Source organism: Rhinatrema bivittatum, chromosome 18 (genome assembly GCF_901001135.1).
Source record: "Rhinatrema bivittatum chromosome 18, aRhiBiv1.1, whole genome shotgun sequence".
NCBI classification, from domain to species: Eukaryota; Metazoa; Chordata; class Amphibia; order Gymnophiona; family Rhinatrematidae; genus Rhinatrema; species Rhinatrema bivittatum.
Genome location: NC_042632.1, coordinates 28,219,562 through 28,244,206, shown reverse-complemented (window position 1 = coordinate 28,244,206; position 24,645 = coordinate 28,219,562). Strand labels below are relative to the sequence as shown.

At 44.1% G+C, this 24,645-nt stretch overlaps 1 protein-coding gene across 3 annotated transcripts in view; it reads left to right on the top strand.

Annotated features, from left to right (window-relative positions):
• The window catches only part of LOC115079829 (kinesin-like protein klp-20), a 40,876-nt gene that overhangs the window by 1,360 nt on the left and 14,871 nt on the right, over positions 1-24,645 (top strand). For 2 of the 3 annotated variants that reach the window (XM_029583719.1, XM_029583720.1), the window contains 9 exons: positions 2,446-2,531; positions 3,268-3,315; positions 4,563-4,709; positions 10,544-10,621; positions 13,525-13,607; positions 14,307-14,402; positions 19,789-19,914; positions 20,692-20,822; positions 21,787-21,998. In XM_029583719.1, the coding sequence (XP_029439579.1) occupies positions 2,446-2,531; positions 3,268-3,315; positions 4,563-4,709; positions 10,544-10,621; positions 13,525-13,607; positions 14,307-14,402; positions 19,789-19,914; positions 20,692-20,822; positions 21,787-21,998 (1,007 nt within the window). The remainder of the gene's footprint in view (positions 1-2,445; positions 2,532-3,267; positions 3,316-4,562; positions 4,710-10,543; positions 10,622-13,524; positions 13,608-14,306; positions 14,403-19,788; positions 19,915-20,691; positions 20,823-21,786; positions 21,999-24,645) is intronic. The other variant, XM_029583721.1, reaches the window with a different exon arrangement.

Genomic DNA, 24,645 nt, shown 5'->3' with positions numbered 1-24,645 from the left:
TTGCAAATCTGTTGGATTTTTTTTGGAGGCGTTAATAAACATGTGGACAAGGGAGAGTCAGTTGTTATAGTGTAACTCGATTTTCAGAAAGCAATTGACAAAGTCCCTCATGAGAGACCTTTAAGGAAATTAAATAGGAGGCAATGTGCTATTGTGGACTGGTAACTGGTTAAAGGTTAGGAAACAGAGAGTAGGAATGAATGGTCATTTCTCTCAATGGAGAGACGTAAAAGTGCAGTGACTCGGAGATCTCTACTGGGACTGGAGCTTTGATTTATATTTATAAATGATCTGGGAAAAGGATGAGTGAGCTTATCAAATCTATAGATGACACAAAGTTGCTCAAAGTAGTTAAATCAAAAGCCGATTGTGAGGAAATGAAAGAGGACACTGAGACCAGGAGACGGGCCATGTAAATGGTAGATGAAATTTAATGTGGACAAATGCAAAGTGATGCATAGAGGGAAGAATATTCCAAACTATAGATACGGGATATTGGGTTGTGTTTGGGTATCTACAACCAGAAACAGATCTTGGAGTCACTATGGACAATACTTTGAAATCCTTGGCTCAGTGTGTAGTGGTGGTCAAAAAAAGCAAATATTATGTTAGGTATTATAAGGAATGGAAAGGAAAATAAAAGAGAATATAGTATAATGCTTCTGTATCCATGGTGTGGCCACACCCTGAGTATTGTATGCAGTTTTGGTCACCCCATCTCAAAAGAGACATAGCAGAACTTGAAAAGGTGCAGAGAACGGCATCCAAAATGATAAAGGGGATGGAATGGCTCCCCTATGAGGAAAGTAAATTGGTTAAGGCTCTTCAGCCTGGAAAAGAGCTGAGGGGAGATATGATAGAGGTCTATAAAATCATGAGTGGTATGGAACGGGTAAATAGTAAACGTTTATGTATCCTTTCCAGTAGTACTAGGACTAGGGGACACGCCATGAAGCTTAATGAGAAGAACTTTTAAAAAAATTAAACCATGGAATTCACTGCCAGAGGATATGGTGAAAGCAGTTCGTACTGGGTTTAAAAAGGGCTTGGACAAGTTCCTGGAAGAAAAGACCATAAAGCACTATTAGCTTTGCAGATTTGGGGAAGTCACTGATTATCCTGTTTATGAGCAAGAACTGGAACTATTCTTTGTGATCCTACTGAGTATTTGTGACCTGGATTGGCCACTGTCAGAGAAAGGGTGCTTTGTTCTGACCTAGTATGGCATTATTTATGCTCTGATGTTATTCAGTAGCCAAGACTGAAGCTTTGGCGCTACTGCTCAAGAGTTTCCAAATTGTGCGCATTCAACCCCTTTTTATAGATGTTGCTGTGAGTGAACTCTTAGATCTTCATACATCCCTTCCAGGTCTTGTTGCAGCAGTACAGAAAAGGTAGATTTTGTACCCGATGAAGTACTTTCGTTCATAATATTAACATTGCTGGATTGCTGCCAGTCATCTTTGGTGGGCCAGTTCAAGGCATGACCTGACTGTGTCCGAAGTGACCTATTGTGATTGGCTGAAATGGTTCTACTTCAAGAAAACATGCAAATACTGACCGGAAGCTGGGTCCTTGAAGGGTTTTCTGCTCCCGAAGGATCATGCCCCATGGGCTTACATCCACCAGCAGGCTGATGCGGAAAGGCGGGCTGAGCCGAATGCAGCTTCCTACCAGCACCTCTGCGCATCTTTTCTGAACGCAAAGCGTACTGCCAGTGCAGGAAGGAGCTTTGCACGCAGAAAATGTGCGTTTCCAAAGGGCAATCCTGCTTAGCACCTTCCCATGGAACCCCATGCAAATGAGGGCATCGAGCATTACGGCCCGATGCAGAGAGACGGCATCTGGCAAGCGCGCCTTTCTTAGGTCAGAGCTGGCGTTAAGTTTCCAGCACTTAAAACCACTGTAAACCAAAAAAAGGATTTATCTGCTTAGCCAGATAACTGCCTCTCCCCACTTTCCTGAGTTAAAATGTGTGTTCGGCCGATGCCGAGCGTACATTTTACAGTTTTTGCTATTATTTGTAACTCCAGATGCATTTGCTTAACGTAAGCTTACTGCATTGGGAGTTAAAAAAAAAAAAAAGTAACACGAACGTTAGTAATGTGTCCTGGAATCCAGCACGGTTTTTAGTGCTCAGATTATTGCATCAGCCTGCAACTGAATTAGCACAAATTAAAAACTTGTGGGCGGTAGCCCCAGTCGTCAAGGCCTCAATGAGAGATACGTGCCTGGGCAGGAAGCAGGGTGGAGGTTTGGACAACTGGGACTAATTGCTCGCAGGTTTCCAACTTCTGCTTCTTCAACCCCATTGTGCAGACACTGCCATGTGCCCATTTTATGAGAGCAACGTTGGGCAGGAATCTGAAGCTATGTAAAGTCCAAATGTTTATAGAGGAACCGCATCACTGCCCTCATTAGCTGACTTTTCGTTTTGTGTTTCAGATATGGATCGAAAGAACACAGACTTCATTATTAATGAAGATTCCAGAAGTCTGCTGATTAGAAATATCGCAGACAAAGGCTTTCAGGTGACCTAAACATACAATGCTCTGGACACTGAGGCGCTGCTGCAAGCCTGTTTCTGTTTAAGAACCTCCATCCTCAGGACTGCTGAATGCATGTTTGAGTGTAACACCTTCCACCCCCAGGGCTGCTGAATGCATGTTTGAGTGTAACACCTTCCACCCCCAGGGCTGCTGAATGCATGTTTCTAAGTGTAATGCCTTAGGCATATTCCTGGATGTAGAATATGTTGGGATTTTAATTGTTCTGATTCTTTATATAGATTCCTTTCTCAGGATTGAGTTTAAAGTGGTCTTATTCTTACTTCAATTCAGAAATGATCCCTGCAAATATAAATTGTAGTAAAGAAGCGCTGTGCACAGCACACTCACTGTCCCTGGAAATCTCCTTCCTTTTTCCAGCTAGGCGAGCATGCCTGGGGTGTCAGTGAGAGGGGCTTCAGATCGAGTCCGATTTTTGTATGTAGAAGTGAAAAATAGATTTTGAGAAGTATCGATGTGATATGTAATTATAGGTCCATGTCCAAACGATTTAATACTTTGTGTTGATCTCTAGCATTTCGTTCCATGCAGGACGCAGACCCTCCTGCATCTATCCTGCCATCAAGGCCACAGAGAGTGGAGCAGGAACTGCCCCTCATGGTCCTTTGTCTCAACATACAGCTGGAGTTTGGTGCTGGGGGAGGGACACAGCTGACGTTCAGGTGGATCCTCTAGTAACCCAGTTGACCTCCCATTGCAGGAGAACGTCTTCGTTTTCGATGGAATCTTCCGGCTGAATGCGGGACTCGTAAGTCTTTCAGCGCTCCCGCTGCTTTTCCTGTTTTCCTTGGCTGAGTTGTATGACCGAGAAAACATGCACCATGGCACTAATTTTGCAGCTTCCAGATTGTGTTGTACCCCTCACGGCTATGCGTAATGCCTTGCACCAAGGTTAGTAACATAATAATGATGGCAGAAAAGGACCAAATGGCCCATCCAGTCTGCCCAGCAAGCTTCTAATGGTAGTAAGTGCCGCTCCGTGCAGGTTACCCCCATGTTTCTGTTAAGGCTAGTGCAGCCTGTTAGTGTGTGAAGGCTGCTGGAGGCCCCACCCTGAATTTATCTGCTTGCTGCTGCTGCAGGGCCAGTGCAGATTTAGGTGTGAAGGGGGAGGTGCCCATCCTGAAAGGGTAAGATCTGAGCAGGTGATCTGGGGGGAGAGGCACAACCCAATTTAAACCCAGCCCTGCCAAAAACACCTTCTTTAAATGTGGCTAATCATAGCTTTCTAGTGAAACTAGATGACTATATTTAGTCTCTCTGTGCAGGGCAATTTTCAGCCTGGCAGATATAGCTGGCTCTTTGAAAATTGCCCTCATACTGATCATTTAATTTCAGAAATGCATTCTTTGTTTGTGCCATAAAGACTGATTGCTGCTGTTGAAAGCTTCAGTATTCAGGGGTAATTTGAAAACATGCAGAGAGCTTGCAGGCCTGTGGGTACATCGCACTTTATACTTGTGGAGCTGCAAGCTCATTTTGAAAGGGAAACTCCTTATGGAGTTTCCTTTTGAAAATGTGGGGTTGGCGAGGACCACAGGTGCTTTTTTACTCATGGGCTTTGTAGCAGATGCAAAGTACACCTGCTAAAGTGCAGAAAGGGATTTCCGAATGAAACCCCTGGGAGTTCTATACCTCTTCTACCTCATTTCGCTACGCTAAGAATTGTGTGCTGTTTACACCACTGAAATATCGGAGGGGGGTGAATTTTCAGCCTGGGGAATTTTTCCGGAGAACTTCTTAGCTACTGGGCAACTTCCTTTCATAATGTTTTTGTAGAACCCTTACTGGTGGATATGTGGCACCGAAAAAGGTTTGAGCTGCCTCTCAGCAGATGCGGCCATGTTTCTAGAATTTGCCTTTTGCCACTGTTGCAGCTTTGGGGGAGGGTAATGTTTCTCACTATTAATATTCCTTAGAGGGGGGATGGGGAAGGATGGGTCCAGGCTGAGTTCCTGTAGCTCGCTGTAGCCCTGGATTTGTGTTCTGTTGCAGGAGAAGATCTACAGCGAGTTGGTGCAACCAGCCATTGGCGCCGTGATATTGGGCTACAACGTAACCCTGCTGGTGTGTGGCTCCCAGGGCTCGGGGAAGGATTCAGTGCTGCGGGGCAGCCATGGCCAGCGCGGCCTGGTGCAACAGGTGATTGAGAAAAGAGAAACAGTTTAGAGGTGAACTCCAGGCTCAAAATTCAGGTGGACTGTCCAGCCTGACGAAGGGTTTCCTTTGGTGAGCTCTAGAGATTGTGGGCCAGCTGACTTTCAAAGGACTCACAGGAGCGATGCAGTGAGGCCCCGGAGCCTCCCTTGATGTGGGACACAGGGGGCTTTGTAACATCTCTGACAGCTTTGCTGCTACTGGCTCCTCGGAGCAATAACGAACCCCCTCCGTATGCAAATTCAAACGACTGCCCAAGGCATGAAGGAAGGGCTTGGACATGATGTCGCCTTGAATGTTGGCCACTGAGGTCCTTTTGTATTCATTCTTGCTTAATCAGCATTGATTTCATTTTTGTGTCTTACATAAAGTTGGAAAACCCCCATTTATTTTGGAGCACAGAAATTCTCAGCTCATTCTCACAGTTCCAGTTATGGAAATGTGTTGACGTGACCTTTGTTTCCGGCTAGAGGCAGTGAGAAGACTCGTAGGGTTGCCAACTGGCTCCTTTTCAGGACAGGTGGATCCAGTCCTGGTTTTACTTCCCTGCATTCAGGTACTTAACAGTCTTGCTTTTCTTAGGGAATGCACTAGGGAAATCAGAAAAAGTCCCAGCATGCAATGGGGTAAAACCAGGACTGGATCCACCTGTCCTGAAAATCTGGAACCAGTTGGCAACCCTAGAGAGGAGTGGCATTAACATCGCAATACACACTAAACGAAGAAAGACTCAGGCAGGAGGAGCAGGCCGGGCAGCAGCAGCAAAAGTGGCCACTGGCCAAGTGTGCCTCTAAGCTAACTGGTTCCCCCTCACCCCTGTGGCAGCAGCTCTCCCCACTCACACTTCACTTACTCTCTGCCTAGCACCCTTATCCCCTCTGCCCACAGTGCCAGCATCTCCCTGCTCTGCAGCAGCCCCCTCCTTCTCTTGCTTCTGATTTCCTTCTCCCTGCAGGCTGATTCCTCACCACCAACACCACCACACTCCGAAGCCTCCTCCTTCCTTGCTCGTTTCTGTTCACTTAGCCGCAAGGTATCTGCACGGGGTCCAAATAAAGTGTGTAGCCATATTTCTGGCTGTTTCTACCCTACCTTCTCGTTCTTCACCAGAAGTAAAGTTGACACTTATAAAGTTAGAATTGTTTTTAAACTGATAACTCCTGGACGGTATTGTATCACAAATCAAGTATTTCATTCAGAAAACTATGTACCGAATCAAAATTACGGCACGTGTGTAAACTAATAGATCTCAGCATCCTTATTTTATGTGCCCTATTGTAAACCGTTGTGACGGATCCCTTCTTAACGACGGTATAGAAAAGATTTAAATAAATAAATAAATAAATACATACATAAATAAATAATACTGGCCTGAGAGAGTCTCTGAACATGTTAAATCTCAGAGGCTAAGCAGCATTGGGTCTGGTTAGTTCCCAGACCACCAGGGGAGGGAGAGGCACAATGCAATGGCAGGTAGGGCCAAAATGGGTAGAAAGAGGGATAGTGGACAAAAATGAAAACCTCTGTCTGAACAGTGGGAGCTGTAATTCTCTCTGCTACTCTCATCTACCAGAATCCTGCTCTTTCTGCAAAGTAAGCATATCTGATTTCTTGAATTTTACTGGTAATGGAATCTAAAAGGAGAACTATGGGGATAGTTGCTGAGTTTACATGCCTACAGTCAGCAAATATGCAAACCAGATTGACCACTAGATGCTATTTCTGAAAGGAACGCAATCGTATATGCAACTCCATGGTAGGGCCAGCCCAGTGGCCTGGTGTCGGAGCTGTGCACTGCTCTGCCATGCAGAGGACCTGGCCCTGATTCCCAGGTCAGGTCCTTCCACTCCTTGGGCAGCTAGGGCAGAGGATGCTGCTGAGACACCGGGGCAGATCCCATCATCAGGCAGCAAGCCCTTAACATGCACATTAAAATGCTGCGGAAAGTCATTAGCGTGAGCGTGTTAGTTCGTGAGTGCTTGCTAGTGACCTGAAATGTAACACCTGCCTCAGACCAGTTGCTAACATGTAAGTTCAGCTCACTGCAAACAGAGGGCTTGAAACATGAAGTCCATGTGCAGGAGATGTTGGTGTACTACAGCATCCATAGGCCCTTGAGGATGAATATATTTGACTGCACTTCTCTTTGCCAAACCAAAACACATTTTTTCAGGAATTCTTACACACAGCCACATTCACAGCACAAATATATCTTCTTAAACAAAACAGATGCCTGTCACAGAGACTCTTCAGGCATTGCTCTCCATCTCACAACTTACAAGGTGCAGAGATTTCATAGGGGTGTGTAAACAGTCTCCAGGATATTGGTACGATTCTCAGGATTGATGCTGTAACTGATCGGGCCAGTGAGCACTGCAGGCATTCAGAGGCTTGACCAGGAACTGTAGTTTTTGTGGTGGGATCACTGGAGAATCACAAAACAAAGGAGCTTTCTTTCGGGACGGGGGGGGGGGGGTAGGGGTTCTCATCAGAAGCAAGTGACCAGCCAGTGAACCCCATTGCTCTTCCTTTCTCCCCAATATAAAAAGCAAGTTTTCTCAGGGTATCACCAGCGCAGGGAAGAGAGAGAGAAGGAAGTCACAGAGTAGACACATAAGGGAAATGTATTTCCAAGCATTAGGTGGCAGTCATTGACATTGTTAGTGTAGCCAAAGACCAATCCACTCATTCAGAAACTTGAGGCTCAACAGTAGTTTTCTCCTCAAACATAGTAACATAATATTATAGTAAATGACAGCAGAAACAGACCACAATGGCCCATGCAGCCTGCCCAGCAGTGATGCGTCTACCCTGGGCAGATACGTACATAAATTCCCCCATGGAACCCAACATTCATTTCCTCTTCTTCCATCTCCATGTCTCTCACCCAACCTCTCAGGCTGTACCACTGCTTTTTGGGGTTACAACTACAACACAACATAGTACATAAGATTTGTCATATTGTTTCAGACCAAAGGTCCTTCAAGCCCAGTATTCTGTTTCCAACAGTGGCCAAGCTAGGTCACAAGTACCTGGCAGGATCCCAAGGGGTAGAGAGATCCCAAGCTGCTTGTCCCAAGAATAAGCAGGGGATTTCTGCAACTCTGCCTTAATAATGGTCCAGGAATTTGTCCAAACCTTTTTTTAAATGCAGCTACGATAATAGCTTTCACCACATCCTCTGGCAGTGAATTCCAGAGCTTAATTATGCGTTGAGTAAAATAATATTTTCTCTTATTTGTTTTAAATGTCTCACCTAGTAACTTCATTGCGTGTTCCCTAGTCTTTGAGGTCTTTGAAAGAGTAGACAAACAATTAACATTTACTCGTTCCCCTCAGCCGTCTCTTCTCCAGGCTGAAGAGTCCCAACCTCTTTAGCTTTTCCTCATTTTGGTTACCGATCTCTGTATCTTTTTTTAATTCTGCTCTATCTTTCTCTAGATGTGGGGACCAGAACTGCGCACAATACTCAAGATGACGTTGCACCATGGAGTGATACACAGGCCTTATGCTATGCTCTATTTTATTCTCCATTCCTTTCCTAATAATCCCTAGCATTCTATTTGCTTTCTTGGCTGCTGCTGCACACTGGGCAGAAGGTTTCAACGTATAATCAATGATACCTAGATCCTTTTCCTGAAATGTGACTTCTAATGTGGAACCTTGCATTGTGTAGCTAAAATTTGGGTTATTCTTGCCTAAGTGCATCACTTTGTACTTGTCCATATTAAATTTCATTTGCCATTTGCATGCCCAGTCTCCCAGTTTTGCAAGGTCCTCTTGCAGTTTCTCACAATCCTCTTGCAATTTAACAGCTTTGAATAATTTTGTGTCATCGGCAAATCTGATCACCTCACTTGTTCCCATTTCCAGGTTATTTATAAATATATTAAAAAGCAGAGTTCCCAGAACAGATCCCTGGGGTACTCCACTATTCGCCTTTCTTCACTGGGAAAACTTACCATTTACACCTGCTCTCTGTTTTCTGTCTTTTAACCAGTTTCCAATCCACAACAGGATACTGCCCTCTATCCCATAAATGTTTAGTTTCCTAAGAAGTTGCTCATGAGAGACTATCAAATGCTTTCTGGAAATCTAGGTACACTATATCAAATGGATCACCCTTATCCACATGCTTATTTACATCCTCAATAAAATGAGGCAGTTTGATGAGGCAAGATTTCTCTTGGTGAAATTGATGTAGGGTTTGTTCCATCAAACTATGCTTATCTATATGTTCAGCAGTTTTGTTCTTTATGATAGTTTCTACCATTTTGCCTGGCACAGATGTCAGACTCGCTGGTCTGTAGTTTCCTAGATCACCCCTTGATCCTTTTTTAAACATTGGCGTTATATTGGCAACCTTTCAGTCTTCATAAATGATTTTAATGATAATTTAAAATTACTAATGGCAGTCCACTATTTCATTTTTCAGTTCTTTCAGCACTCTGGGATGTATACCATCTGGCCCAGGTGATTTGCTACTTTTTAGTTTGTCAATTTGGTTTCTCCCATGTCTTGTTTGGAGTTGTAACTGCTGCTCTATGAAGGTTACCCCAGTGCTTCATTACCATCCTTTTGCCACTAGGGATCTTCTGAGTTTATCCCATGCCTTTTTAAAATTATGTCACCATTTTTGTCTCCACCATCTCCAGTGGGAGGGCATTCTAAGCGCTACCACTGTTTCCATGAAAAAATATTAATATTGCTCCTGAGTTTAATCCTGTGGAGCTTCATATCATGTGTCCTAGTTCTATTTTATTCATTTAAAAAGTTCTTCTTAACTGCTTCCCTAATTCTTAGGCAGAGTTGTCTGAAGTGGTATTCTAAAATTTCCTTCCCATTGAAAAAGGTTTGCTTCTTGTGCATTATTACCTTGCAGATATTTAAATGTCTGTATTTATATCCCCCTGTCTCTTCTCTCCTCTAGGATATGCATATTTAGAGCCTCATCTCATAGGGCTTCTATTGCAGACCCCATACCATTTTAGTTGCCTTTTTCTGGACCACCTCTCTCTTCCTTTTTTTTGAGATGCAGCCTTCAGACCTGAACACAGCATTCTAGATGGGGCCTCACCAAACACTTATATGAGTTCACCAATTGTTTTGGTTTGAATGCAGATCTGTTTTCTGTGAACTTTGAGGCACAATCAGACTGTGTAGACCAGATATGGTGGTGCAAGCATGTTATGCTAACATATGTCTAAATAACATGCTTTCTACACAGATGTTAGTTAATGTTTTAGTACATAGGCTCCCTAATGTGCTATAATAGCTCTTTCCTTGTCAAGAGTGTGATTATTATCTCTGGTTTCTGGGTAGAGCCAAAGAAAGATTTCCAACTAAAGACATAGCTTAATATATGTGTCTCTGAAAAATGTGACTCTTTGAACCTTCACCACATCTAAATGAGGATCGAAAACAATTTTTCTTATAGTCCTGTATTGCTAACACCTATACCTTACTAGTTGTATACTTCTGACCTCCAGTAACTCACTTCAAGGGTTACCTGCCCAGTTTCAGTACAGATACCCCAGGCCTCCAGTGATCCACACTAAATGTAACCTGCCCTAATTGCACTATAAATACCCTCTCTAATTGCACTACAGATGTACCCATGCATCTGTGTGCATTATCCTACTGTATGTGCTAATCTTATTGGTGCTACTATCCCATGCTGTGCATTTTTCTTTTTTTTTTTTTTTAATTGTAACTCACTTTGAGCCCTCCATAAGAGCTCAGGAAAGACTACTTGACTTGAATGCCTTTTGACTTAGTCTACTGGGGAACTCCTGACCATGTAGAGTCTCTCTCTTTAGGTGCTACAGAATTTGTTTGACGAAATCCATTCAGCAGAAAAGGATAAAGAATGGCAAGTGACCATCTCTTTCGTTCAGGTAACCAAAGACCGTCATGAGAACCTACCCAGATATCCTATGGCTCATAATCAAAGCAAGCCAATTTGCTTTCTTTACACCGTAGGCGTATTAAACTCTAATCGATAATCACAGTAATGAGGGAGCTCAGCTTTCAAAGAAATATGTAAGGCATTAACTGTGCGAGCAAGTGGGCCTGTAGATTTATGCCAGCAGGAGCTGCACAGTTTATAAAATACCACATATTTCTGCCCTGAAAGCATGCCGTGTGTTTCAGTACAGACATAAATTTGTCTTCAGGAAAATGCATATTTTCCATTTTATAAAAATTGTGCACGTATATTTTACATACATAATGACTGTAAAGATTTGCATATAATAACCTAGACATAAATATGGAGGCAAGTATTTTAGAAAATCTGTGCATGCTGTACTTCTGAAAATACTTAATTGCGTGTGTACGTTGAATCACCAGTTTGCTAAAACCTTCATCAGTTTTGCCAGACCTTCAGCAGGTCAACTAGACCCGCCAGCACGTCACCCTGAATCCCCACCAATTCACCCAATACCTCCCACCCAAAAACTGTTGAGGAAAGACAGGTCTGATCTAAATTGCATAAGTTAATTAACACGAGTTTGGACAAGTTTGGTAATGTATGTGCACGCGCTTCCCCTAAATCACCTCTTTTTCCCTGTTAACATTTATGCCCGATATTGCAAGTATGCATATACTCTTGAGGTCTGTTAAATAGCACATGCATGTGTGCATGCTACTTATGTATGTATATGCTAATTTTACACTCTTTGAAAATGACTTCCTAAATGAATCATACTGCCTGTCACATTTGACTACAGCTGAAAAGAGATAACGTGGACAAATTCTGTAAATCTATAGTTTTTTTTTACCTAAGAAATACTATACAGTAATTCCTTCTTTGAAAGCAGTGAAAGGTTTATATTTGCTTGTTCAGCCAATCAGGTTATTTGATTGCCAGACGCACTAATGCACTCTCTGTCCTCTGCCCCCAAACCACTGGTTTTGTGGTGTTAATATTTGTTTCCATGTAGGGTAATGGTAAATGGAGTCTTCCCCTGCCTAACACAGTACTTCCCACATCTCTCTATTGATTCCACAGCCTGTTGGGTTTTCAGGATATTCTGTATACTCAGTATATGCAAATTTATCTCAGGGATATCCTGAAAACCTGACGGGGCTGTAAGATGAATAGAGAAAGTTTGGGAATCGCCAATTTAACAAGTGGAACCTTTCTTTTCTTGTGTCATCTTAATGTAAAGAGCCCAGTAAGAGGTGGATTATGTATGCCTGTCCTGCATGAGGTACTTCTTATGCTGTAAGAGTGCAGATATGCACAAGTGGTTGACAGAACCATTTTCCTCCCTTTACTCTGCTTGCACAGATTTGTGAGAAAGAATGCTTTAATATCATAAGAGGTACCTTGCACAAGACATACAGTAGTCATTTTTAAAAGATACCCTAATCAATACCGATATCAGAGCAGTAGTCTTGAGATAACCAGATTAAATAACCAATGACCGAAGTGCACACAAATATAATGGGCCCTAGATTACATAGTATCATAGTAGATGAAAGCAGAAAAAGACCATCAGGACCATCCAGTCTGCTCAGATATCCTGCCAACATTGCTAAGGATACATCCCAGCTGCCAGCCACCGATTGTAAGCACCTGCAAGATTTCTCCTTGTCCTTTGTACATTATCTTGGGTAGAAGAGTATACAAGATCCCCACTTAGTTCCCTCTAGCACCCACCTTTCCCATATAATAGCCAGCAATAGTAGCATGACTTTAGTAAAATCTTATGGCCTTCTAGCTTCCCTGAGTAGCCTGCCAGATAGATCCAGCCTGTGTGAATGCCTCCATTTCTGTTAGGACTTCTAGTTAATTACAGACCCAGATACTGTTTGATTCTATTATGATCTAAACATCATTCATAGTGAACTTCCTAGGTTCCCTGCACAGTCTGCCAGACAGACCCGGCTAAGTGAGTGCCTGCATATCTGTTAGGACGTCTAACATTTCATATTAGCCACTCTGACATTCAGTGTGGCAGGCCCAACACTCATGATTGAATCAAGCAAGTGCTGCACTATCAGGGGTGGATTGCAGGAAAATATCAGCCCGGGGGATTTTTTCAAAACTGGTCCACAGGGTATCTGACACCCGGATCCTGCAAAGTTGGGGGGAGGGGGGGGAGAGGGAGAGGGGAGGGTCACGTGGCCTTGCAGGCCTCTTTCCCGGCCCTGGAATGGCTGTCTCCTGGCCGTGTCAGGATGGGCTCTGCTGTGGCCTTGCAGGCCTCTCTCCGGGCCCCGTAAGTTTCTCTTCAGCAGCAGCAGCCCCTCTTCTCTTTGACCGGAAAGTTTATAATAAAAAAATGTTTTAAAAGTCACTTGACAGGAGCGACTGGCCCACTGGGAGAAGCCCGATCCCCCGATAGAGCAATCCGCCTCTGTGCACTATGGACATTTAATACATGTGCCTCAAGGTTGTGCTTTCGGTTCTCGCCACTTGCAGCAGCTAAGTATCCGTTGTGCTTACCCTATGTCTTCTTAAACTCAGTTACTGTTTCAGCTGCCAACCCCCAACCCGGAAGGGTGTTTTACCACCCTCAGCAACACTGAGGGCAGGTGTGGTAATAACTGCTAATGCATGAACACTGCTTTATTCTCCTTTGCTGTTCTGTTTATTCGGACACATCTGGGGGTAAGGCTGGGGTGAAATAGGGAAGTTTCCAATGTATAGCTGACTCGTTTCTTTCCCCAGACATAAGATAATGTATCCCTTAGTTCTGCAAAAAGCACAAGCTCAGCAAGACGATGACCAGAACACAAACTTCCACGCGCTGTCCTCAGCATCTCAGTTCTAATGCTTCTTCCGTCTCAGTTCTATGCAGACGGCACAGCCAGGGATTTGTTCAACTCAAACCACCGCGATCTGGAGGCCCTTAATGTCTGCATGCTAGGACTGTAAGTATTTTGTTCCTGGCGCAAGACACTGCAAGGTAACGGAGATCTCTCCTCCGGATTCCAAACACTGCAGCTGATATCGCTAATGCAAATCTGTGAATGGATGACACGGGGACTGGAAGCTGCGGTGCTCCCAGAGCCACTGAAATTTCACTGCCGAGAAGGCCAGAAAGAGGGGGAGGTGCAGCCAGAAAAAGAAATCTCAGGCACATGTGGCCCATGGTTCCTAAAAGTAGCAGATCCAGTTAAAGGTCCCAGTGCAGGACTCCTGGTGATGAGCTTCACATCCCGCTTCCTGAGGTGCGCTGGTCCCCATTCAAACTCAGCGTGCACTACAATTTCCTGGGCGAGGGTTACATTCACACTGAGTTTGACTGGGGCCCAGCGCACCTCAGGAAGCGGGATGTGAAACTCACGTTGGCTGTATGTTTATTCTGGGACTGATTCAGCAGAAGACCTGCGCTGGGACCTGTAAGTGAACAGCTTCCCTGCCTATATTGTGCTAGATAACTGTACACAACAGCGTCATCTCTTCTTCTGTCTTAAAAGTAGTAAAAATCTGCAGAAGGGAAGCAGAGGCACGGAGCCCTTCCAGTGACAAAGATTCTTATGCGCCAGTTTTACCTAACGAGAAACTGTGATGAATTTAGTGTTCAGCTTTGCAGGGACGTTCACTGTATCTGTTCTTCCGTTTCCGAGGGTTGTGGAAGGCCTGGATGAAGGCGTCGTGCTTGGCGCAGAAGCTGCGTACAGTTTATATCTGCAGGGAGCAAGGCGTGCCGAGGAGCAGAACAGGTTGGTAACGCAGGACTAGACACAGGGGCCAGATCCCATTTCTGTTGGGCTCCCTCCCACAAAAGGAGTCTGACATCATCATCTCAGCAGCCAAGCAATAGGCTTAGGGAATCGGTTGCTAAGCAGTCGACCAGTGCTTCAAAGGCCCAGTTTGGTTTCTCATTCTGTTCCTGAAGGGAGCTTCCCTCCTTCACGCTGTAAAACAATCACCTTGCAGTTCAGTGCGCAGCCAGAAAGATTTGTATCTATTTTTTCAGTTCATTTTGAATTTTTCCCATTCGTTTCATTGTTGTTTTTTCCCCCCCCCATTAATTTTTGTTTCTATTTAGTGCACATTAAGCCAAAATTGTGCGCACTAATAAATGAAAAGCAAATGCAGATCCCTAGGTATAACTCTTTCTAACAGACATGTAGACCCCCTTCCAGGTACACCTTATAGCTGAGAGCATACGCGATACTAAGGCTGAGTCCTGTCTCAGACCTGCAAAATCCTGGCATGGCTCCTCTAAAATGGGGAAAGATTACCTTCAGGGCCTATGGCGTTTGAATGGTGCAGCAGCAAGAAGACACTGCAGATAAAGTCCTGCTGTACCAAAAATACAAGTTCAAATCAGAAAATGGCAATTGGTACAGTCTTTCAGTATTGAAAATACAACAGCAACTACTGAGACTTCACAGGGGATTGCTAATCCTTGCTGATGCACCCTCCTGGCTATTAAGGCTCCATTAGACAGATACTGGGCTCCCTGACTTCCAAGGACTCTTTTGTGATCCCTGAATATCCAGTGTTTGAATCCTCCTCCTTTCTCCTTCTCTTCTTTGGACTCCTTGATCAGACACCAGATGGGCTCCTCTCTCCTTTTCTCACTGTTGGTTGCCTCTGAATAAGTACTTGACACTCACTTCTTGCTCCTCCTGCGAAGATCTTTGTTCAAATACAGAACTCGGATCAGGGTTTCCTTTCCCCATCAGAAAGACAAATTCTAGGAGAGTTGTACCCTCTCAGAGTGGGAATACTCTCCACCCCACTGCTGGATCCCTCAGAAACAGCAACAGAGTAAAGCAGGATAGGCCATTCCGAGCTTGCAGCATCATCAACAGGTCTGGTTTTCAGGATCCCCACCCTATGCATGAGGTATATTTGCATGCACTGCCTCCACTGTATGCAAATATCTCATGCGTGTTCATGGTGAATGTCCTGAAAACCCGACCTGTTGGTGGCTCTCCAGCACTGGAGTCGCCTATCCCTGGGGTAAAATATCAAAGGCACTACCAAGGGGGCTTTTCTGTGTGGCCCTCTATACTCTAAAGAATTCTGAAGACAGTGGGGACAGAAGGCAGGCTTTACTCCTTGCCCAGCAAAAAGATGAGAGACTAGACCTCCCTCTCTCTCTCTCTGCTCTAAAACCCTTCTGAGCAGCACCATGGATTACACCTTTATGGCCACTCCTAAATGGGGGGTGCCATAGCAAAATGGTTCGGTTCACTCACTACCTTGACAGTTACAATATGTCCCCACCAGGAGGAGAATAGGCCCCTTCACAGGCACAAACTGGAGAATTGAGACTTCGAGTACTGCTTAGATTGCAGGAAACACTGAGGCTGAGAGAAGAGAATGCTTCTGAGGGAGGAGCATAGTACTATAGCTGAGAAGGGCTGATGGGTGATGACTCAGCTGAAGAATCGTATTCTACCATCTCTAAAAATGACCCCGTCTCTTATTCAGAAGGAAAGTTTTCATTATAACTTTGGACAACATTATCAGTGAATTAGAGCGCAGATTCAAAGCAACCAATAACATTTGGTTTACATTCCATCCAGTCCTAAAATATGTGACATTATACAGGCCTAGGAACTAGAAGAAGCTTCTAAATGTCTACTTTCACAGGTATCCTAAAGATTGTTCTGATAATGTCCATGTGAAATACTGCATATGGCGGAAGGACGTTTTGTTGTTGTTTTTGCTGGTGATGCTGCCTTTTAAGATTTTTGTATGCTAACTGCTGGGGAAATCTCTAGAAATTGCAATAAAAGTTGTGTTATTTGATGATACATTTGGAGTAAGACAATTTTTTTTTCAACTGAGAAGGAGAAATAGGTGCTCAATTCTCTGGAGTAAAGGCAAGGAAGAAATTGAGGTGCAGTCAGAGGGGAACTCCTGTGGAGAAGATTTTCCCCATTTCACAGGGCAAAGTAAAACCCAAGCCTGGTCCAATACACCATCTTGACCATTAATTTGTTGAACTCTTTAGAGACTGGTGCTTAGCTCCCGAACAGGCATCAGACCCTCTATCATTTTATGTACTCCAGCAAGGGGGCTAGAGGTCTGTTTATAAAATATTTGCAGCCATGTTGATCCATTAGAACAAAAATATCAAAACGTCAACTTATTAGGACTTAACAACCAAAAAGTTACAAAATAGTTAGCCATGTAGAAGGTCTTTTCAGAATTAAAATAGAAATTTTTCTGTCACGATTCATGAGATTTTATATATGTGAGATGGTGCATGTTTGGGAGGGGACCTTCATTACAAGTGTGTTAGTAGGAGACTCAAAGACATGAACTGTTTACAATCCGGTGGGTTGCTCAATCCAAGGCAACATGGATTCACCAGGGGAAGCTCCTGTCAGACAAATCTGATTGATTTTTTTTTGATTCGCTGACTAGAGAATTGGATCAGGGAAGAGCACTCAATGTGGTCCAAAAAGTGTCCTTACAAAACATGGGCCACATCATGTTTCTGGGATTGCAATTCTGAAACGTTCAACTCCTGGAAAATAGCTGGGTAGTGCTCTACTTTCTGCAAGTGCAATCATCCCATGCAGGATGCTCTCTTCTTACAGCTGTGCTTTCAGGAGTAATACACAGTGCAAATCTTCCCAGAGGAGATCTCCAAAACATCAGCCGCAGAGACGTTACAAATGTTCTTTTCTTTATGAATAACGGAAGAATGCAAAAGTAAAACACCATTTGCCATTGCTATTGTAAATGTGGATCACAGACTTCTACAGAGAATCAGTTTATAAACAGTAAACAGAATGCCCCTGGGAAACGAAGAAAACCTGGGAGCGGAGACCTGTATTCCCGGACTAGCTTAGGGCCTCAATTTGGAAGATACACATGGGAGCACGTCTCATTTTATTCTGAATGGGGCAGGATGGTTTGCTTTAAGATGGAAACTTTCAAAGCCATTTCAATTATCCATCTGAAAATGGCCTTCCTCAATCTGCTTGAAGGTACCCAGGGTCTTCTGCAAGGTTGGACTTTCAGGTGCATTTGAGAGAAAATGACGCGTTTCTTGTGTTCTCAAATCTGCGCGGGTGCTTCCAGAAGGAATCTACCTGTAGAAAAAGCGGCACCTGCACTACGTTTCCTGGGGAAAGGGCAGGCATACTTTCCCCCTTCTGAAAAGTGCCACGATGCCCGAAGGCACAAAGCGTCTGCAGCCTCTGCACAAACGCCAACAGTTTGAAAATTTGCCCCTAAATTCCCTGGAGAGAATCTGCCCTTTCAGGAAAGAAAACTCTGCAGAGGTGACTCCTCCCTGTGCAATGGCTGAAGGATGGAGGTGGACCTTTGTGTTCAGCCGCTGGATCACTTTGCAGCCACGGATCAGGCCTTTCATCTCTCTGAGTGGTCAGCTTCTAAGGAATGAATGGGAAGAAAGCACATTCATTTGCAGTAACTGTGATGGACCCTGAGCACAGGGTCAGAAGAAGCTGTCCTGTATAGAGCAAATGTCACTTGAAGGTAAGATGAGCCTGGGGTAACTTAAGATAGACATAAAATGGCTGTCGCAGCTGGCAAGGCCTTCCTTCTTTCCCTCAGCCTCTGAGGTCCTTTTGTCCCAGCTCTGTGCCTGTGGGAAGATGCCGCAGCTGGGGAAGATGGTCAGAGCAGAGAAAATGCCCGTCCTGTGTGGCAGGGACAGTTATATCAGCCGCAGCCCGGCAAAGGGGCACACGGGGAGGAAGGACCAGGGATGCAGCAATAGGAAATGCATCCACACCCCACCTGGGGTCACTTACAGGGCAAAGTCGCCTGCAATCTCAAAGCAGCGTAAGGATTACAGAACTGGATTCTGTGAGAGCCACTGCCGTACAGTGAAGGGGAGGCAGGGGATCTAAAGCTGGAACTAGAAGAGCTTGGTGTTATCTCAGCTTGGAAGGAGAGCTGGGGTGGGACCATAGTGACCAAGTGATGTGATCTGCAGGGCATGATTATCTCATCATGGCTAGATCAGTACTGACTGGCCAAGTTTGCTAGAGGACCCTGGTCACAGGAGGGGCTTTCATCTTGGCTATAGCATAATGACAGTATCTTGAACTGAACAGTAGTCCGGACAATGACTGATCAATGTTGGGGAGAAGGAACAGAGCGCTTCGAAGGAGGTTTACATTCATTGTAAATTGTACTAACACCATTTGATTTTTCTTGTAAAGATGTGGTTTTATTTTAATAAAGCCAAGGTCTTCTTTTCCACTACCTGTTGTTCTCCGTGGCATCTTTAAAGGGTAGGGGAGTCAAGCTGACATGAATACAACTGTTCATGTTATGACAGCTTCTACTTCTGCTTCTGTGCTTATCTTGGAAAAAAAAAATTGGAATAAATGTTAGTAAGTTGTAGTTGATACCTTTTTATTGGTCTAAATTAACACAGGGCAGAATATACCGAGAAAGCTGGTTATAGAACTATTCAATTCTCCCAATAAAACGGTATCCGACAACTTGTTTGTTAGTCCAAGTGGACTATCGTGGCAACCGCCAATTCCAGACCACGTGCTTTCCACTTGGCTGCACCATGTGCTTAGACTAGTCTTCCTGAACTGCTGCGTCATGCTCCCTCTCTTGCCATGTTTAAATCCTATCCAAAGTCCCACCTTTTTGAAACCACTTTTAAATCTTATGCCTGATTGTCTGCTTTTAGTCTTGTTGGCTAACTTTCTTTTCTTTTTAACCATTGTCTTGCTTTATGCCCCAAGTCTCTTGTCCTGTATGTTTGTCTTATTAGATTGTACATTCTATTGAGCAGGGACTCTCTTTTTGTATGTTTGTGCAGCACTACGGATATCGTGTAGCGCTATAGAAATGTTAAGTGGTAGTAGTAGTAGTAACTGTTCCGCTTTCCACAGAAAGAGGAAACTATATGGCATATTCTTTGTGTGTAGAAACAGGAAGGAAATTATTCACCTCCGAAACCTATGTTTTTGTGGGCAAATTGATGCAATAATAGTTACTACTGCTGAGATCAGCATTGGGTCTGTTCTTTTACTGTAACAATTACTCTGCAGCAAGGATAAGTTGCTTATGAAATAGTGACAGTGGTCGGAGCCTGAGCTGCAGCAGATTGCCTATGTAACATTTGTGCTTTTCTCCATGGCGCAGCACCCTGTTCACGCTGACGGTGGAACAGAAGGGCAGGGTCCCTCAGTCAGCAGGCACTGTCCAACGCTCCGTGGTACAGGTTTTGGATCTGACAGGAGAAACCCTGCCGAGCCAGCATGGAAGCCAGTAGGTATCCTGTGAGTGATAGGAATCAGCTTCCAGTCACCAGGAACATTACTGATCGTTTTCAGATTAAATCAGGTCTCCAGGATTAGCCTTTCACAGTTGGTGTCCTGGCTTCTTAATATGTCATTTTTGTAATAATGCACAATTGCATTGATGTTTGGCATAATTGTAAATGTAATAGCAACTGTGATAATTGGAGCCATAACAAAACCAGTGCCAAGGCTCTAGGTGGCTCACAATACTACATACATAATTTTGAGATAGAACAGAATCTTTTATGAGGCCAAAAATGCCTGTTTCCTCAGTGCAAATTATGAGCTGGGTTCCTTGGTCCACACTGAGATCCCACAGCTGAATTTGAAAAATGAAAACCAAATGCCAGATCATTAGTTTTCCTGATCATGAATCTCTTGTCCACCATATTGTGGCCTTGAGTTTAACATTTGGGGGTCATTCATGCGATGGAAAGGATTTGAGTGATTAGGAAATGTTAGGGTTAGGGTCCTTCATTCGATGGAAAGAACGAAGAATTGAGAGATCAGGAGGTTTCAGGGTCAGGGTCATTCATTTAATGGAAAGAACAAGGAATTGAGAGATCAGGAGGTTTCAGAGTTAGGGTCATTCATTCAATGGAAAGAACGAGGACTTGAGAGATCAGGAGGTTTCAGGGTTAGGGTCATTCATTCAATGGAAAGAACGAGGAATTGAGAGATCAGGAGGTTTCAGGGCTTCTCTTCATCAGTGGTGCATTTCATGTCTGGCACTTTCCCTCCACAGCATTTCACCCCTGATGCATGCGCTGCAGAAAGAAATCACTGGAGATGCCGAAGGATTCCTCCCCATCGTTTTACAGCAGGCACTGGAAGGGAACTCTTGGACAGTTTTGTTCTATTGTTTCAATGCACAGAGTACGTAACTGTTAATTAAAACTCTGAATCTCATCCAAGTCAGATGATGACAGCAGTTCTCCTAAATGAGAACTATCATCCTTTTTTTCTAAATGTATTTCAACATTTTTAACTATATATATATATATATGATTACAAAGTAATTATTACTGTATTTCAACAACAAATGCTACTTCCCCAAAAAAGAAGCAGACTTGCATAGCTAATATTCAGAGTTTGTTGAAATGTAGGGCCTGAATTAGCGCTCTTTTGACCCTTGTGAACACTAGTGCCAGTCATCAAACTTTCAAGCCTTTGATAACTGGTGCTACCACGCACAAGTTTCAGATTTGTACAAATTCATCCCTTTTATGTATCTGTTACTAAGGGTCCCATGTATGCACACGCACTGCTCTTAAATGTAGGAAAACAAATGGAAAAAACCAAATCATGAGGACATCAGCCAGGAGAAAGTTTGTTCCACTGACATCATACAGTAGTTCAGTTTTGGTAATCTCTGGTTTCTGATTGGCCGAGTGTCTCTACTGCGTGGCTATAGCTCAGAACTCTTCCTCAACTATTATGATTGCTTCATTCTCCTTGCCGGAAACTAATTTGACATCAATTGTAAACTGAATTTTAAAGACTTTTCTTTTCACCATCCAAATTATCCCAAACTTAAACCTCTCCTATTCCTTAAATATCTCAGTTTTAACTGTGTTTTTATTTTGCAATAGTCATGAAATTTCTGGGATGATCATTATAATTATAAATAGTAGCATTAACAGATCATTATAATTATAAATAGTAGCATTAACAGATATTGTTTCAGCTCTTCATAGCATTGAGTTTTAAGACAAACGCATAAGCTGTTAGAACACAAATTTGAAATGATTTTGGATTCAGTTAATTTATTTGATGAGATTACTGTGGGAGAGGACTTGAAGAAATTAACAAGATATTTTTCACACTGATGCATCTGTAGGCCTCTCCAGAGATGAGATCCTTTCTGCTCTTTTGGTACTGGATCAAGTGAGGGGACTGGCAAAGACAATCTCACCTAACTGCTGGGATCCTTCCAAACTTATCCAGAAGCTACGGGGTGACGTTAGAGAGCTGAGAACCCAGCTTCTCACCAGCAGTACTGTACAGGAAAGTGCTGTCCTCAGGTTAGGTCAGCTGCTGAAGCAGCTACAGGTAAGTAGGGATCCGATCCAGCTCTATAGACTGATTTGTCCTCAGAAAGCTAATTATGCTCACTCATGTTTTCATGGTTGTGACGCAGAAAAAAAAGATCCATTGCTTCAGATCATTATAAATTGCTCCATCACCACCGGCAAAGTCCCCGACCCCCTTAAGCTTGCTATTGTAAAGCCTCTACTAAAAAAAACCACCCTTGACCACAATGATCCTGCAAACTACAGACCCATATCGAATCTACCTTTTATCTCCAAAATCATGGAGAAGGTGGTCAACACCCAACTCACAGAATTCCTAGAAGAAAACAATATTTTACACCCCACCCAATATGGCTTCCGCCAAGACCGAAGCACCGAAAAACTCCTACTCGCCATAACAGATACCATCCTTAAGGGCATGGACCACAGCCAATCCTACATCCTTGCCCTCCTAGATATCTCAGCCGCATTTGATACTGTGAACCATCAAATCCTAGTATCACGCTTATCCGAGATAGGCATATCAAACACAGCCCTATCGTGGTTCTCCTCATACCTAGATCATAGAATGTACTTAGTCAAACTCGATGACTTCGAATCTGCTCACATTCCCCTCACGCAGGGCGTCCCACAAGGCTCCTCCCTATCATCCACCCTCTTCAATATTTACTTACTCCCACTCTGCCACTTACTATCTAAACTAGGACTGAAATTTTTCCTATACGCAGATGACGTACAAATTTTAATTCCCATTCGAAAATCCCTCAACGAAACCCTGCAGTACTGGGAAACTTGTCTGACCTCCATCAACTCACTCCTCTCCAATCTCCACCTTGCACTCAACACCTCCAAAACTGAAATCCTTATCCTAACAAATCAATCTTCCGACTCGATCCACCATATGATCCAAAACGCCTCACAAGCTCAATCACTACCACATAGCGTCAGAGACTTAGGAGTTTACCTAGACAACCAACTAAACTTGAAATCCCACATTAAATCACTGCTAAAAGGAGGCTTCTTTAAACTCCAAACCCTCAAAAAATTGAAGCTCCTCCTTCACGCCCATGATTTCCGCACCGTCATGCAAACCACCATGTTATCCAAACTCGATTATTGCAACGCCCTTTTCCTAGGCCTCCCAGCCTCTACTACTAAACCTCTTCAAATCCTCCAAAATGCCATGGCACGTATCCTAACAAACACAAGAAAATCCGATCATATCACTCCCATACTACAAAATCTCCACTGGCTCCCCATTGCATTCCGTTCCCAATACAAAACACTCACCATCCTACATAACACCCTATACAAAAACAGCTCCCCCTGGCTTGAAGACATGCCTCAATTCCGGCAATCGAACCGCCCCACCAGAAACGCCCTTGCCGGCACCCTCCAAACCCCCTCACTCAAAATTGGGCACCTCACCGCCACCAGGGAAAGAGCCTTCTCTATCGCGGGCCCCTCCCTCTGGAACTCCCTCCCGGCCAAACTCCGACTAGAACCATCCCTGAGCCACTTCAAAAAAGGAATAAAAACATGGCTGTTTAAACAGGCCTACCCCAACTCCTCTCAACCCTAGGCCTCCCACGCATACAGGAACCTGCATTCTATATACAGCCCTTCCCACCTTTCCCACCCTGGTAACCCTTCCAGCACACCCCATGCTCCCCCTAACTCCCCCCCCCCCCCCCCCCCCCCCCCCCCCCCCGCCTTTAGCCTCTTCAGCCTCCCCCCCCCCCGCCTTCTTTACCATATCATTCCCTCCCTTACCTCTACCTCCCCTTTCGCATATATTCTCCCCCCCTTCCCTCTCCCCTCACCCCTCCCCCCAACGTTGTAAATAAGTTCACATATGTAATATGTAATTTTAAACCCATCTCTTTCCAATTAAGTTATCCATGCTTGCTTTCTCTTTTCTCTCGTACTTCGCTTTTTACCTTGTTCTTTTTATCCAATTATTATCCAATTTCTCCCAGTTAAACCCCCTTGTTCAATGTAATTTTCTTTCTCAGTTAATTGTGAACCGACATGATGTGTCCTACGAATGCCGGTATATAAAAATGTTAAATAATAATAATAATAAATAATAATCTAGTCTGCCCAGTTATTCCTGTCCACACTGTCAAGGATTTATCCCAGCTGCAGCCATAGTATGTGACTGCTTGTAAGATATCCCTCCTTATCCCTCCTTATCATCTTTCTCCATTGTGCTTCACCCTCTTGAGTAGATGAGCCTTTATTTAGTTCACACCCAGTACGCCTGCTTTCCAAGTCTAACCACAAGCTCTTAATAATCTAAATAGACACCAATACTAGCATGGCTCTTGTTCAAACATTCAGACTCCTAGATCCCCATGGCTTTTCTCAACCCCACCACCACCAACCCACTGCACTGACCCCCGTCGACATGACACAGTCACAGCTTCCTGGTATCTCGAATCTCTGATGTAGAGCCCCTTCTTGGCTCCTCTGTATCCTTGATTGCTGGGGTCTCCACAGCACCATCCTCTGTGGGCTCTCTGTGGACTCTTCCTCTGGGTTCTCCGCAGAACCTCCCTCAGTTTCTTCCTCTGTGATCACCGCAGCTCCTTCCACTGGGGTCTCTGTAGCGCCTCCCTCTGGACTTTTTAGCATGTCTCTCTTCGGAGTCTTCACTGTGCCTC